The 14,340-nt window shown below is 50.0% G+C and overlaps 1 protein-coding gene across 1 annotated transcript in view; it reads left to right on the top strand.

Moving 5' to 3' along the window:
- Positions 1-12,618, top strand: part of GFPT2 (glutamine--fructose-6-phosphate transaminase 2) — a 41,361-nt gene extending 28,743 nt beyond the window's left edge. Inside the window, exons 11-19 of the mRNA XM_045795008.2 lie at positions 1,104-1,199; positions 1,282-1,379; positions 1,660-1,780; positions 3,974-4,131; positions 4,285-4,399; positions 7,261-7,388; positions 8,948-9,115; positions 10,051-10,212; positions 11,736-12,618. Coding sequence (XP_045650964.1) covers positions 1,104-1,199; positions 1,282-1,379; positions 1,660-1,780; positions 3,974-4,131; positions 4,285-4,399; positions 7,261-7,388; positions 8,948-9,115; positions 10,051-10,212; positions 11,736-11,780 — 1,091 coding nt within the window. The 3' untranslated portion in view covers positions 11,781-12,618. The remainder of the gene's footprint in view (positions 1-1,103; positions 1,200-1,281; positions 1,380-1,659; positions 1,781-3,973; positions 4,132-4,284; positions 4,400-7,260; positions 7,389-8,947; positions 9,116-10,050; positions 10,213-11,735) is intronic.
- The last annotated feature ends 1,722 nt before the right edge of the window (positions 12,619-14,340 follow it).

Genomic DNA, 14,340 nt, shown 5'->3' with positions numbered 1-14,340 from the left:
TGGCTTCCCACTCTTCTTAGAATAAAGTCCATACTTCCTGCCACAGCCCACAATGCCTCACGCCCAGGCTGGCCCCACCTCTCACTACACTTTTCCCGCTATGCCCTGCCCGCCTCTCCGGCCACCTCTCGATGACTGAGGCTGGCCAAGTGCTTGCTCACCTGGAGGTCATTGCACTTGACTGGCTCCTTGTGATCACCGACCCCCAAACGTCAGCCCCTCAGAGAGCTCTTCCCTGACCCTCCTCACTTGTCTTCTTTGCTTCACTGTCCCCTTTGTGCAAGCCCTCAGCTGAAGGGGGCACACAGGACACACTGCCGTGTTTGGCATCACACGTGTGTGTCTCCCAGAGAACATTCCCACCCAGTCTGTGGACACCTCCAAAGCTTCAGGCACACACCTGTCAGGGGCCTTACTTAACCCGCTGTGGCCAGATCATCCCTTTGACGTCATCCAGTTTCATTCAGATCAGAGGCCTAGAAATGCATGTGTGGCAGAAAACGTTTCCTTAGGAGAGAGAGAGTGAGAGCACAAGCAGGGGGGAGCAGCAGGCAGAGGGAGAGGCAGACTCCCTGCTGAGCAGGGAGCCCAACAAAGGGCTCGATCCCGGGACTCCGGGATCATGAGCTGAGCCCAAGGCAGAGGCTCAACGGACTGAGCCACCCAGGCGCCCCCGAAAAGGTTTTTCTTTAATACAGAAGCTACAAGGGTATTTGTTCAAAAGATAATTGCCTCTTTCTCTGGGCTTAACTTCATTGGTACCTCCCTAAGTAGGTTGGTTTTTGGAAGTAAAGCGTTTTCCTTTCCTCTGGCCTTGCTAAGAGGAAAGCCACACATTTGCTGCTTATAGCCCTCGCTCCTTCAAGCTGCAGGGTCCGATATGTCAGCTAGAGGTAGTAATCTTATCTGACCTGCTTCCCTCTCACTTGTCACCGTGAGCATCAGGGGGGACAGTCCCCGGGGGCCCCCTGGGAATCTGCAGTGGCCTCCACATGTGTCTCTGTGACTAACCGCTTAATGGCTTTGCACCCTGAGTGCAGGTTAAGCAGTGGTAACGCAACTAGATTAAAATTGACCTGTTTTGTTGGTGTTTACTTGACCAGGTAACTTCAGTGCGTTTATGCAGAAGGAGATCTTCGAACAGCCAGAGTCCGTTTTCAACACCATGAGAGGTCGGGTGAATTTTGAGACCAACACAGGTAAGCCCTCGACTGTGCCCTGGGCCGACCGACGCACATCCCTGGGTGGGGTCAGCATTAACGCCCTGTGTGTGCCCCGCAGTGCTCCTGGGCGGCCTGAAAGACCACTTGAAGGAGATCCGGCGGTGCCGCCGGCTCATCGTGATTGGCTGTGGAACCAGCTACCACGCCGCCGTGGCCGTGAGTGCAACGCTCTGGGTCCTTGATGGCGCTGGGGAGGGAGCGGGGGCCAAGGACAAGATGCGTCTTAAACGCTAGGATGTGTCGGACCCAAATCTGGTGGCCGTGAGCCAACATGAGAGCTGGCCCTGAAGCCTTTCTCCCGCGGTGGGGCCCAGGCATGCCTGAACTTCCCTTACCACCTGGACCTGGAGCTGCCACTTCATAACCATCCCCAGAAGCCACCTGTGTCTCTGTAGCATCTGTGACTGACTTTGGTCCCCATTCCTGTTGGCTTCAGACACGGCAGGTTTTGGAGGAGCTGACGGAGCTCCCTGTGATGGTTGAACTTGCGAGCGATTTTCTGGACAGGAACACACCGGTGTTCAGGGATGACGTTTGCTTTTTCATCAGCCAGTCAGGTAAGGAAGACGGGTTTGCGTTAGTTCATCTAAGAGCTCTGTCCTCTTGGCAATGCGCCCTGTGTCTCCCGCCCTCCTTCAGGCCGTGAAGCTCTCTGCACACGGAGCTTGTGCCCAACTCTCCTGTGCCTACGGTCACTTAACCTCAGAGCCATCAGTTCCTGTCCCATGTTATGGGGAGGGGGCCGTGCAGCCAGGGCTTCTCCATCCTCCAGTCATTCCAAGTCCAGGACTTAAGGGACCACTCACCAAAGGGTATTCGTGGGTGCTGGGTGTATTTAGAGAGGAGAAAGTTCTTCCAAAATTCTGCAGGCTGAGAGTCACTTCAAGGACTATGCGCAGGCTTTGCAGTACCGCTGCTGCCCAGAAGGGGGACACCTAGAGAGCCAGCGCTCAGGTGTAGGGCTCACCACACCTTCAGGAAACACTAAGCTTGGGCATTTGTTCCAGTCGGGCTGGGCAGAGAGTCAGGGAGGTGATTCATAGCCATATGCTTGGACTCTCTATGACCTTTAGAAGGATTTTCAAAAACATTTTAATTATGGAAAATTCCAAATCTCTGTAATAGTTAGAGATTCACGTAAGGAGTTGCCTATCCTCAGCAACGATTAGCTCAACAGAGCTTGTGTCATCCAGAGACGCATTAACCTGTCCCCTCCACGGGGTTATTTTGAAGTCAATCCCAGACATTGTGTCGCTTCATAAATATCTCACAGTGTATCTCTAAATGGTAAAAGAAAAAAAAAAACATAACCATGATGTCATTATCACAATGAACACGCTAACAGCAGTGCCCTAATACGCATTGGGACTTTGAATCCTGCTTCCCAGTTAAATTTTTAAGACCATTTCCATTTCAATGACAAACTCAGAAAAACGAATATGGACACACCCACCGACTGGCTGCCTACCTGGAGCCACGCGCTGCCCTGTGACTTAAGATGCCAGTGTCACCTTTGGGATTGCGATCCCATCAGAGCCTCAGAATGTTTCATGAATTGGGTGGGAGCCATGAACCAAAGGAAAGAGGCGGATTTTATGTAAAAGTAATGAGTGGCAGCTTCTGGGCGTCTACACAGAAAGGATCTAGTTTCGTTTTGTCCAGCCCTTCTCATTCAGTTTTTTAAAAAAGCAACTGCGTCAAACACTGGGGAGTGGGGTTGATGAAGATAGAGCCATCCAGCTCCCTGCCTCCGAGCCCTGAGCCCCGTTGGCGCAGAGGAAGGGCTGTGCCCTAGACACATATCTGAAGAGAAAAAGGAGCTGGGGACACACTCGTACTGCAGAAAAGCCATGGCCACATGGACATCGATGGGTTTAACTTTATGATCGGATCATATTTCATTTAGTTGGAGGTTTCAGGACTTACAAAGACAGGGCTCTTGGGCACCTGGGTGGCTCAGACATGCCTCAGTGAAGCATCTGCCTTCAGCTCAGGTCATGATCCCAGAGTCCTGGGATTGAGTCCCACATCGAGCTCCCTGCTCCTTGGGGTGCCTGCTTCTCCTCTCCTTCTGCTGCTCCCCCTGCTTGTGCTCTCTCACTCTCTCTGTCAAATAAATAGGTAAAAGTCTTAAAAAAAAAATACAGGGCTCCTGGGCTGGCTTATTCATGAACCTATTTAACTAGCTTTATCATAAAAAATAATTTTGACTTGGCACTGGCAGGCTGTGAGAAGTGTTCTGCTTTGAAACAAGATCTATTTGCAAAATGGCCATTCAGGGGCATTCTTGCTTTTTAAACGTTAAATCTCAGCACGTTCTGAATAAGGCAGCTTGAAGTCCTAGCAAGGACGCTGGGAGCAAGGCATACCTGGGTTGGCTCCAGTCTGTCCCCCACAGTCGCGTGGCCCCGAGGAAGCAAGGCACCGGTTCCCTCTGTCTCTGAGGACCTCATCCGCAAGGGGAGAGGGGATGGTGGCCCCTGTGGGGCTGCCGTGAGAGTTCAGTGAAACAGTGATTGATGAGAATGTGCTTGCCGCGTAAAGAGTAGCCAAATCTTGAATCCAAGAATCAACTGGAAAAATTGTCCAGTAAGGATTTTCCTTTCTGAGAACATGCCAGCTGTGTCTGGGTCCTGATTGCTGTGTAAGAGTGAGAGTACGTGAGTTGGGGCGGGGGGGGGGGGGAGGCTCGTGCTGACAGAGCCATGCTCCTGTGACCACGTGGCTGAAAGGGGGGACCCATGTGGCAGGTGAGACCGCAGACACCCTGCTGGCGTTGCGCTACTGTAAGGACCGCCGGGCCCTGACTGTGGGTGTCACCAACACCGTGGGCAGCTCCATCTCCCGAGAGACCGACTGCGGTGTCCACATCAATGCGGGGCCGGAGATCGGCGTGGCCAGTACCAAGGTAGGCATCTCCCACCTGTGCCCCGGGGAGGGCCTCAGCTGGACGGGAGGACAGGGGCCCGTGGGGTGGGGGGCCCGGAGATGTGCCTATTCCTGCGTGGTCCACTAGGACACGCTCACCCCTGCTCTGCCAGAGTCACCATTTTATCCACAGGCTTACACCAGTCAGTTCATCTCCCTGGTGATGTTTGGTTTGATGATGTCCGAAGACCGAATTTCACTGCAAAACAGAAGGCGAGAGATCATCTGCGGTTTACAGTCTTTACCCGGTATGTTCCAGAACTAACGTTTCCTTATGGCTGTCTCCCATAAACAGTGCTTTTAATCACTTCCTCCTCCTCAAAATTTTTTGGTCACCACTAAATGCCTCCCGAAGCCCGCCCCCCCCCCCCCGCCCCGGCCAAGATTAAATTCCGCACTCCTCACCAGGCCTTAGAACCCTGCACACTGGGCCCCTGCTACCTCTGACCTCATCCCACTCCCTCCCTGTGCCAAGCTCTTTCCGCCACAGGGCCTTTGCACTGGCCCTTTCCTCTACATAAATCCTCTTCCTCCAGCTCTCCACACAGCTGATAGCTTCTCATCATTCGAGTCTGAGTTCAAATGTCACCTCCTGGGACCCTTCTTGGCCAGCCTAACTCATCCCCTGCCCCAGCTACGAAATGTTAGCCCACCTCTTTTCTTTATAGCCCATGCCATGATCTGAAGTTACCTGTTCTCCCGTGTACTGGCTTGTCTCCCAACTAACGTGTCAGCCCAACGAGCATACAACCCTATCTATCAGAATCATGGCTGGATGCCTGGTGTCCAGGCAGGGCAGGCATACAGTAGGTGCTCAGCAAATGTCTGAGAAGGAACACATGGCCTTGAGCCTTTACCTGTCGCAGACTGCTCCTTCAGTCTCACCAAACTCCTCACTTTCGCTGGGTCCCTTCTGTTGAGACGTCAGTGAGATGCCGTGTCTATGACACGAAATCACAAGCTCTTTGGGCGGACCATGGTTTCAGTCATTTGCCACACAGGGATCAGGCCCCAGTGGTGTTTCCTGCCCCATGTGCCATCCTGAGAGAGCCTTTCCTTCGGACACTTGCACTCCAGGGAAGCAGAGAGACCTACCTTGTTTTCTTTGCGTAGCTCTGAGAGCATGAAATGAAACAGACAGGGAGAACGTGCTGGGGCAGGATGGTCACTAGGCTGGGGGGCAGCCCCTCCCAGAGACAGGGAAGGACTGGGTCCTCCCTGGGAGCCAGGGGCAAACCCCAGACAGGGCAGTGAGGGAAAGTCAGCATCTAACCACACAAAGCCTAGAAAGCTGAATCCGGCCAACACAAGATGCCGAAAATGTATGGATGAGAAAACTATTCTTCACTTTAAGCCAGATACTAACGGTGCAAAAACTGTGCTCGACCCTGATGTCTAAGTCAGCCGTTCTCAAGATGTGGTCTGCAGGTCCTAGTACTGTCCTCACAGTAAACACGTTGTTTGTAATAAATGTCTTTGCCTTTTTCGCTGTGTGGACATTTGCAAAGGTGGTGGTCAGGCCGCCGCTGATGCCACCACACACCTAGCTTCGCTCAAAGACGCCCTTCACGATGCAGGAAAGTGCATTAATCTCCGTGAATTGCAAGATCTTTTATGTTCTGTTTGGCAAAATGGGAAGTGTGGGTAAAGCACGTGGAAGAGTGTGATGGTTGTTTCCAAGAAAAGCACCCTGGGATTGTTGGAGTAGCAAGCTGACTTGAGTACGCGATAGACATTTTCTCAAAAAAGTACAAAGTTAGCCTGACACTTCAAGAAGCAAAACCGACAGTATCTCTTGCCAGTGACAAACTTCAGGCTTTCATGTAAGATTTAGGATTCGGGAAAACTTGGAGCTGTGAGCGTGAGCTTGACCACTTCCCACCACTGAAAGACATCTCTGATCAGGCCACGGTGCTTTGAACACCTGTCATTTCTAAAAAAAAAACATTTTATGATGAAATGTGTCCATTTTTAGATTTGCAAAATTCAGTGAACCTGTATTTTCCAAAAGGCCAGTGCGTGATGTTACAAAATTACACGTGTAAAACCTCCATTTAAATAAATACAAGATAGACCGATAAATTTTAATGTAACAAGGTAGGAAAAGTTTATTGATATGATTTCAGAGTCTACATTTGCAACTACTCTTTTAAGAAATTACTATTTCTTGGGGCACCTGGCTGGCTCAGTCAGTAGAATATGTGACTCTTGATCTCGGGGTCATGAGTTCAAGCCCATGTTGGGTGCAGAGATTACTTAAATAAATTAATTTAAAAAAAAAGAAATGACCATTTCTTGAGTTTGATGTAATATCAGAGAAGAACATTCACAATTATTTGAAAAAGTTATTTAAATGTTCCTTCCTTCTCCAACTACAAATCTCTGTGAGGCTGATTTTCTTCCTATTCTTCAAGCAAAAGAACATATCACAACAGTTGAATGAGGAAACAGATGTGAGGATCTCAGTGTCTTTATTACAAGTCAGGCACTTAGAAAGATTTACAAAAATATAAAACAGCACCATTATTCTCACTAATTTTTAAAAATGTAGAATGGGTTTATTGCGACGAATGAATAAAAATATCTTCAATTTTCTCAGTTTCTAATCTGGTAAGTATTGATAAAACCAACAGAAACAAAGTGTCTTAAGGATTCACAATCATTTTTAAGAGTGCAAAGAAGACGTGAGACCAAATGGTTTGGGAAGCATTGGTCCAACTTACACTGGCATTGTCTCCAGACTTAGCACGTGGGCTGGATGGGGCGATGAGGCGTTGATTTGGGGTGTCAGCCCTGTGGCTGGCCAGCTGGTGATTTAGCCTCTCTGAGCCTCAGTTGCCTTGCCTGTGAAATGGAGCTAGAAATCACACTTCCCTGCTTACCTTACATGCTTAAGAAAGTATGAACGTAAACAAAATCCTGGCTAATCACCCAAGTTATTTCCCATAATCTGCATTTAAAATCCTTTGACACTAATGCGAGGAAGCCAAATGTATTAAGTGGTGTGAGTGCCCAAACTTTGTCTTAATGCACCATGATTTTTCTTTGTGAGTCTTGCTATAAAATCTAGTATGACCGACATCCCTCTGCTGTATTCATCGTCATTTAGGGCTGATCAAGGAAGTGCTGTCGCTGGATGAGAAGATTCATGACCTGGCCCTGGAGCTCTACACGCAGAGGTCGCTCCTGGTCATGGGACGGGGCTATAACTACGCCACGTGCCTGGAAGGAGCCCTGGTGAGCCTCCTCTGCCCAGCCCCCTCCGCATCAACCCCTCCATGGGGGCTCTCTGCAGAGTTTCCCTGTTAGCCCTCAAACTTCCAAGGGGAGCTGGAGATCCTGACGGAATGAGCTTTGAAGGCCAGCCTGCCTTTTTTTAAATTGGTAACTGGCTCTTTTATGGCCATAAAGATCCAAACCCGAGTACAAGAGCTGATGGAGTGTGGGCAGGTGCCAGGATCACAGGGCCAACAAGAGAGTGGGGCAGTGCTGTCCAGGGGCTGAGTCCAGTGCTAGCCCTGTAACTCACTGTCTGCTTGCTGCTTCTGGATGGGAATGCCCAACCAAAGTGATAAACGGGAGACAGTGTCACAGGTGGGGCAGCACTCGGGACCCAAGCAAGGGCATCACCCCTGACCCAGCTTGGCGCTCCTCCTCTTCCTCGGGAGCAAGTCCCTGCTCCTTCCCTGTCACCCCCATTTGAGAGAAACATTCAGAGAATTTTACAAGCGGTAGGGGTGAGTGGGGGAGGGGTGCACGAGCCAGAGTTGCCTGACTGGCAATGAGCTCCCAATTCCACAAGTTTCCTCTGCAAGCTCTGACTCCTGCCAAAGGAAATGAAGGGCTGGACACACTGCTGGGGGGGGGGGGGCACACTAGAAGCAAGGCCTGGATGGAGTCCACTTGTAGCTCCCCCATGCCTGTGCTGCCTGATGCAGGGGGTGGGGGGGCTCAGCTGCAGCGCCCCAGTGTGCTGGTGAAAGATGCATATTCAGCTGTGTCTCCAAGTCAGTCTTTGGGGGAAGAAAGAAGCTTTTAGGCCGCTGCTGGCATACATCAATGGCCCCTCTGTGGTCTCCTGGGGGCCTGCCCTCCAGCTGTCTGCCACATCCCTTCCCCACGGGGCAGCCATACTCCTGACAGTGTCCCCCCACCAAAATAAAGAGTTCTAGGGGAGCTGAGAAGTGTTTCATTTGACACTTGCCAGTTCAGTGAGGCAGGTTTAATGGTAACTGAATAGAAATGAATCTCCCTAAACATAGGGAAGAATTCCAGTAACAGCCCAATGTGTGTGATTTTTGCCTCATGAGTAAGTTGGAGGAACCCTTTGGAAGTTATTAATGGTCTAGAATTGGGGGGAAATGACCAATCAGAATGTTAAAGGAGGGTGTAACTAGACAGAATCCAATGCCAATCATTACAAATTATAACTGTGGGGGAGGACGTGGGGCCCGACCACAGACCACAGACTGGAAGGGGAGAGCTGGATCGGCGTTGACTTGTCCGTCCATCAGGGGTGGCGGCTGTGCTGGGGACTGGTCTGGGGACACAGGCTGCATGCTGGGTCTTGTGCCTGCTCTGGACAGCAGCCAGTCCTGGCCACTGGCCCTGGCCCTGGCCTTGCGAGCTGCCCTCAGTGCTGTTGACCACTTCATGCATTCATCTGCCCTGCAGCCCTCTCAGCTCCCTGCCTTCTGGATCCGTCCCTCCTCCAGCTCCCCTTCCTCCCCTCTGGCTGATCTGCTCCACCCCCCTGTCTGCCTGGTGTCACAAGACCCCACCTTGTGTCTCCCCAGAAAATTAAAGAGATAACCTACATGCATTCAGAAGGCATCCTGGCCGGGGAGCTGAAGCACGGACCCTTAGCGCTGATCGACAAGCAGATGCCCGTCATCATGGTCATCATGAAGGACCCTTGCTTTGCCAAATGCCAGAACGCCCTGCAGCAGGTCACAGCCCGCCAGGTGAGGGCTCTCAGTTGGGCTGGGGCTCCCTCTCTCCTGTCCTCTTCCACACTCCGGTTATGAGTGGTCCCATCCCCGAGTAGGCTTGACCCCACAGTCTCTCCTAGACCCCCTCGTGAGTGGTACACACATTCAGAAATGACTGGCCAGCCTGTGGCCTTGGGTACAACGGCTCCTCAGTGAGACCTTGTGACCCAGATTGGCCCAAGCTGTCCCTGATCCCCAGCGTGGAGCTACCCGGAGGTGGGAGCACAGAGCCCTCCACAGATCCGTCCTGGGAGGGCTCATGAACTTACAGGGGGGTGAGACCAAACAATGCCCTGCCCTTTCCAGGGAGGCTCAGCACAGTGGCCAGGGAGAAGTTATAAGACACAAATCGCTTTACTTCCTTGCTTAAAGCCTTCCGGTGGCTTCCCATAAAACTAGAGTGACCACAAGCCTGCATTATCTGGGCCCTTCCGTTTCCCGCTCATGCCAAGCTGATTTCTGCCTCTACGCCCTGGCGCTGGCTGTTCCTCACCAGCGTCTTCCAATCATATCCCCGTGTTTTGTTGCCTCCGTGGCACTTATCTGGAACTCATCATTAGTTATTGGTTGGCTGGTTTATATTTTTGTTTTCTACCCCTCAGTTGTGAGTCCCCTTAGAGTGAGGAATAGGTGTGTCCTGCACTTGACAAGGCACATTGCAGCCACTCAACAGATGGGTGCTGAATGGCTGGCGATCATCCTACCAGGGAAGGAGAGAAACTCACCAAACAGCAGCCAATACTTTGTCCGTCGCACCAGCCGCGCACATCACCTCCCCCATGATTGCAACCAAAGCAAGAGATCACTGTGATCATTGCAATCAGGTTGATCTCAGAAACCCTGTTGTAGGTGAGGGGTTGTTCTTTCAGAGATAACCTGCATGTTGTAATCCTCTTTCTCCACTGTAGGGTCGCCCGATTATACTGTGCTCGAGGGACGACACTGAGAGTTCCAAGTTCGCGTATAAGACAATCGAGCTGCCCCACACGGTGGACTGCCTCCAGGGGATCCTGAGTGTGATCCCGCTGCAGCTCCTGTCCTTTCACCTGGCTGTTCTCCGAGGCTATGACGTACGTCCCATACCGCGCCGAACCCCCCAAAGGGGAGAAACATAACCCCGGAGTTTGATTTTGTTCTTAAGTGCTTATTTGGTAAAGCTTCATAGGAGAATTTTTTTCACTTAAAATAACTCTCTTTTTAAAGTAACTTCTACCCCTTGAAAACAAGTTGCAAGATTATGAAGACCATATCGCTAGACCATAAACTCATCACCCAGAGGGGCAATGTGAATGAGCAAAATTAATCATTTATTCCAGTCTTTTCCTTGTGCATATGAATTTTTGAACATTTTTTTGAGATTTTATCGAGGATGATATTTTACATCTTCCCTTTAAATATATTTACAAGTATTTTCTTTTTTTTTTTTAAGATTTTATTTATTTATTTATTTGACAGAGATAGAGACAGCCAGTGAGGAGGGAACACAAGCAGGGGGAGTGGGAAAGGAAGAAGCAGGCTCATAGCGGAGGAACCTGATGTGGGGCTCGATCCCACAACTCCGGGATCACGCCCTGAGCCGAAGGCAGACACTTAACCGCTGTGCCACCCAGGCGCCCCTACAAGTATTTTCTTACATCTTGAACTTACCGTATGCAACATTGACGATATTCCAAATATAATAACTTGGACAAGCAACATGTACAATATTCCAACACAGTCTTGTGGCATGGATTGTAACAATGACTTAGCCAGTCTTCTGTTATTTAAACTGTTGCTAATTTGGGGGGAAATGGCTGCATAAATCACAACTGCAGTGACCATCTTTGCACATTGTATCTTCCTCCCACATTTAAGACTTGTCTTCAGTCTAGCAAATGATTCAACACTTTGAGACTCCTTACAGTGTCAATTTATGTTCCAGAAAAGAACCAATTTACGATCCCACCGGCAAAAAGTGTGTAAGAGCATACAACTCGCTGTGTAAAGAAATAGGAGTTTTATTACAATTTTATTTTGAGTTTTAAATATAGATAACCATACAAAAAAAACACAATGTAACAAATACCTAACAGTGCACATATCCAGAATTGCTATTGGCTAACATTTTGTCGTATTTGTTTCTTTCTTAAAAACATTATTGTAAGCAAGAGAAGACATTGTAGGTGAAATTGAAGCCTGCTCTATCAACCATCCCCAGTCCCTTTTTCTTCCTAACCCCCACCCTGGACTAACAAGTCTTATGAATTGAGTGTGTATCCTTCCAAGAAAAGTGAATATTTAACAGGACACACCAAGCTCACTGGTTTTAATAGCACGAATCAGATCCTTTTAATAGTGTTAACACATTACCACAGCATGGCAGGAGTCAGGTGCACACTAAGTGTTTATTGAATGAACTAAACATCATACTGTTGAGTGACATTTCTGGAATAAGGAACCACTTCCAAGATGCAGGTCTCCAGGAACCAGGTCATGGTCGAAGGGAACTGGAACACCCATCTCCTTGTCTTCAAGTACCCTGATAATGGGCTTTGTGACACGGCACGTTGCTGAGCTCTATGGGGTCCTGAGCGGCTACTTTCTCTCGTTTTAGGTTGACTTCCCCAGAAATCTGGCCAAGTCTGTGACCGTGGAATAGAGATCAAGAAAGAGCCTGAGGAGGCCATCGCCACCTGCCGTGTGCTTCGAGGCCCGTCCCAGGGACGCCCAAGTGGGAGGAACAGCGGGCATTCTGTGTGTTCCGAGTAGATCCCAGTAGACCTTGACAGCTTCCACGTGCCTTGTACCCAAGTGCTTTGCTTAGAGCAGATACTGTTTCTCTGTGTCCTGAAGTTGCCAGAGGAGAAGGGAATCATTGTTTACACATGGGGATCAGAGCGGACTTTTCCACTACTGTGCAATAGAGACACAGCTCTCTTCAGAGTAACTGTGAACCTTTTTTTTTAACCAATGCTAGTTAGTTTTAAAAGACAAAATATTTATAATGATGATTGTATAGCTTTTAAGTTATTTTTCTAGTATGTGGCTTTCGATAGCCAAGATAACTCCCAGACCATGTACTCCCCCAGCCTCCTGGCAGGGGGGGCATTCATCTCAGATTTGAGCACAAGGCATTGCCCCTCTGGACTCCTTTCTCCTTTCCTGTCCTCTCTGGGCTGCCCCTGAATCCCATCCCGTGACATCAGGGAAGCCTCCCCACCATCTTCCTGTGCCTCCTGTAAATCCCTTCAAGATCTCAATGTCCTTCCACGGTTTCTTCTATAAATCCGTCTGACTCTCCAACTTCTATTAAATCTGATCATGGTTCTTTTGAAGCCCAGGCAGCATTCTGGTCCCTGTTCCTACCTATAGTCAAACAGCTTGAAATATCCCATGCAAGAGAGTAGTTTCAAGTGGGCCCCTTTGCCCTCTCTTTAAAAGCATACACAATCAAAATACTATGCAATTTTAAGACAATAAAGACACGTACAATTCTTTTTTGGCTTGTGTGTGTGGATTTTTGGTAATCTCATTCTTTAAGTGTCCTCGCTTGTTGAGGGCTCCTCAGAACAGGAAATCAGCAGTGTCCGGTGGGAGTGAGCCCTGGTTCTTGGTAGCCAACGGCACTGTGCCCACACCTGTGACCCGCATGCTTCTGGTGGGAGAATGAGGACTAGTTATTTTACAGGATGGAACAAACTGTAGGATATTTGGGACTCTTGGTTGAGTCCACTGAACAGCTGTCGGAGAGGGTTGGACCACGTGATGCCGTGTAAGATGGTTGCCCAGGACCCAAAGGCAGCATGCAGGGGTGAAACTCTCAAATCCGTACTTTTTTTCAAAAAAAGATTTTATTTATTTGAGAGAGAGAGAGAGAGAGAGTGAGAGATAGAGGACCAGCAGGGGAGAGAGGCAGATGTGGTCTCCCCGCTGAGCAGGGAGCCCGATGCAGGACTCAATCTCAGGACACTGGGATCATGACCTGAGCCCAAGGCAGACACTTCACCGACTGAGCCACCCAGGCGCCCCTCAAATCCACACTTTTGATTTCCATGAGTCCATCACTGTCACCAGTTTTATTCATACAGTCAGGCAGGAAGGTATGAAGCCAGGGACAGAGTTGTGAAGGCTTGTGGGGTCAGAATTTAGGCTCCCAATGAAAGTAGCTATCCCAGATGGCTTGAATAGTGTCTTCATGACCACTACCCGGTGTGAGTGACTCTAATATACCATCAGACCTTTGTTCGGGATTACCTGTGGGCTACTCGGTAACTTGTCCATCCTTTTCTATGCCCTCCCCTCTGTCATGGGGCTCAGCAACCTGGGAATTACATTTCCAAGTTAAAATTCCACCAGTGAGAAGCAGCATGGAAGATCTGCAAGGTAGTTAAGAAATCATACTATTTATTGAGGAATCCCGTTACTTCTTTCTCCTCGGGCAGAAGCAGACAGAAGCATGGCTTCGGCAGAGAGGCGATCCTGCTATGGCCCTTAGCCCCAAAGCCCCCGCTGCAGCAAGGCTCCCTAGAACTCTCCCACCGTCCCGTACTCCGGGCAGGGGCAGCCGCCAGCAGAGTTTCCTGCAGCTCCTCTAGAATCCCACTTCTGAAGAGCTGGCAGGAGCCCAGGAACCCCGGTGGTATTCTCTGAGCCACGTCCTCCAGCCCTTCCCACAGATCCACCAGGGCGCAAGTCTTGCCGGAAACACCGGCACTCCTTTCTGTCTTTTTAACCAGACCGTGGTGGTCATTACGACTTCTGAGGTTAGGAGACCTTACAAACTAGCCAGAACATTTTTAGCTGGATGAGAACCAGAGGAATGCATCTCATTTCACAAGTGAGGCTTGGGCAACAGGGGGCTCTTCACACTTGGGCACTTAGCAAGACTGAGGTGTGGACCAGGCACTGGACGTGCGGCAGAAGGACGGTCAGAGGGAAGGGGCTGCCTCCTGCTCTCAGGGAAAAGCTGAGAACTTCTGTGAGGGACGCGCATGCCCTCAGCAGAGCGTCAGGGGAGAGACCCTTGGGAGCACATGGTGAAGACCGTCCTGGGCTTTTTGTCCTTGGTTTAAGAAGATGGGCCGATGGAAGTGGGGAGTCCTTATGATGGCCAGCTGTTTCTGGGGTCACACAGCTGCAGGATGGCTCAGCTCTGTCCACATCTGGTGCACAGCTGCCGTCCTGGGAGCGATCCGTCATCCTCCAAGGCATTCCCTTGT

The sequence above is a fragment of the Ursus americanus genome, chromosome 5 (genome assembly GCF_024610735.1).
Source record: "Ursus americanus isolate L20-20 chromosome 5, mUrsAme1.1.p, whole genome shotgun sequence".
NCBI classification, from domain to species: domain Eukaryota; kingdom Metazoa; phylum Chordata; class Mammalia; order Carnivora; family Ursidae; genus Ursus; species Ursus americanus.
Note: the sequence above shows the minus strand (reverse complement) of the source record. Positions and strands in the feature narration are given on the sequence as shown.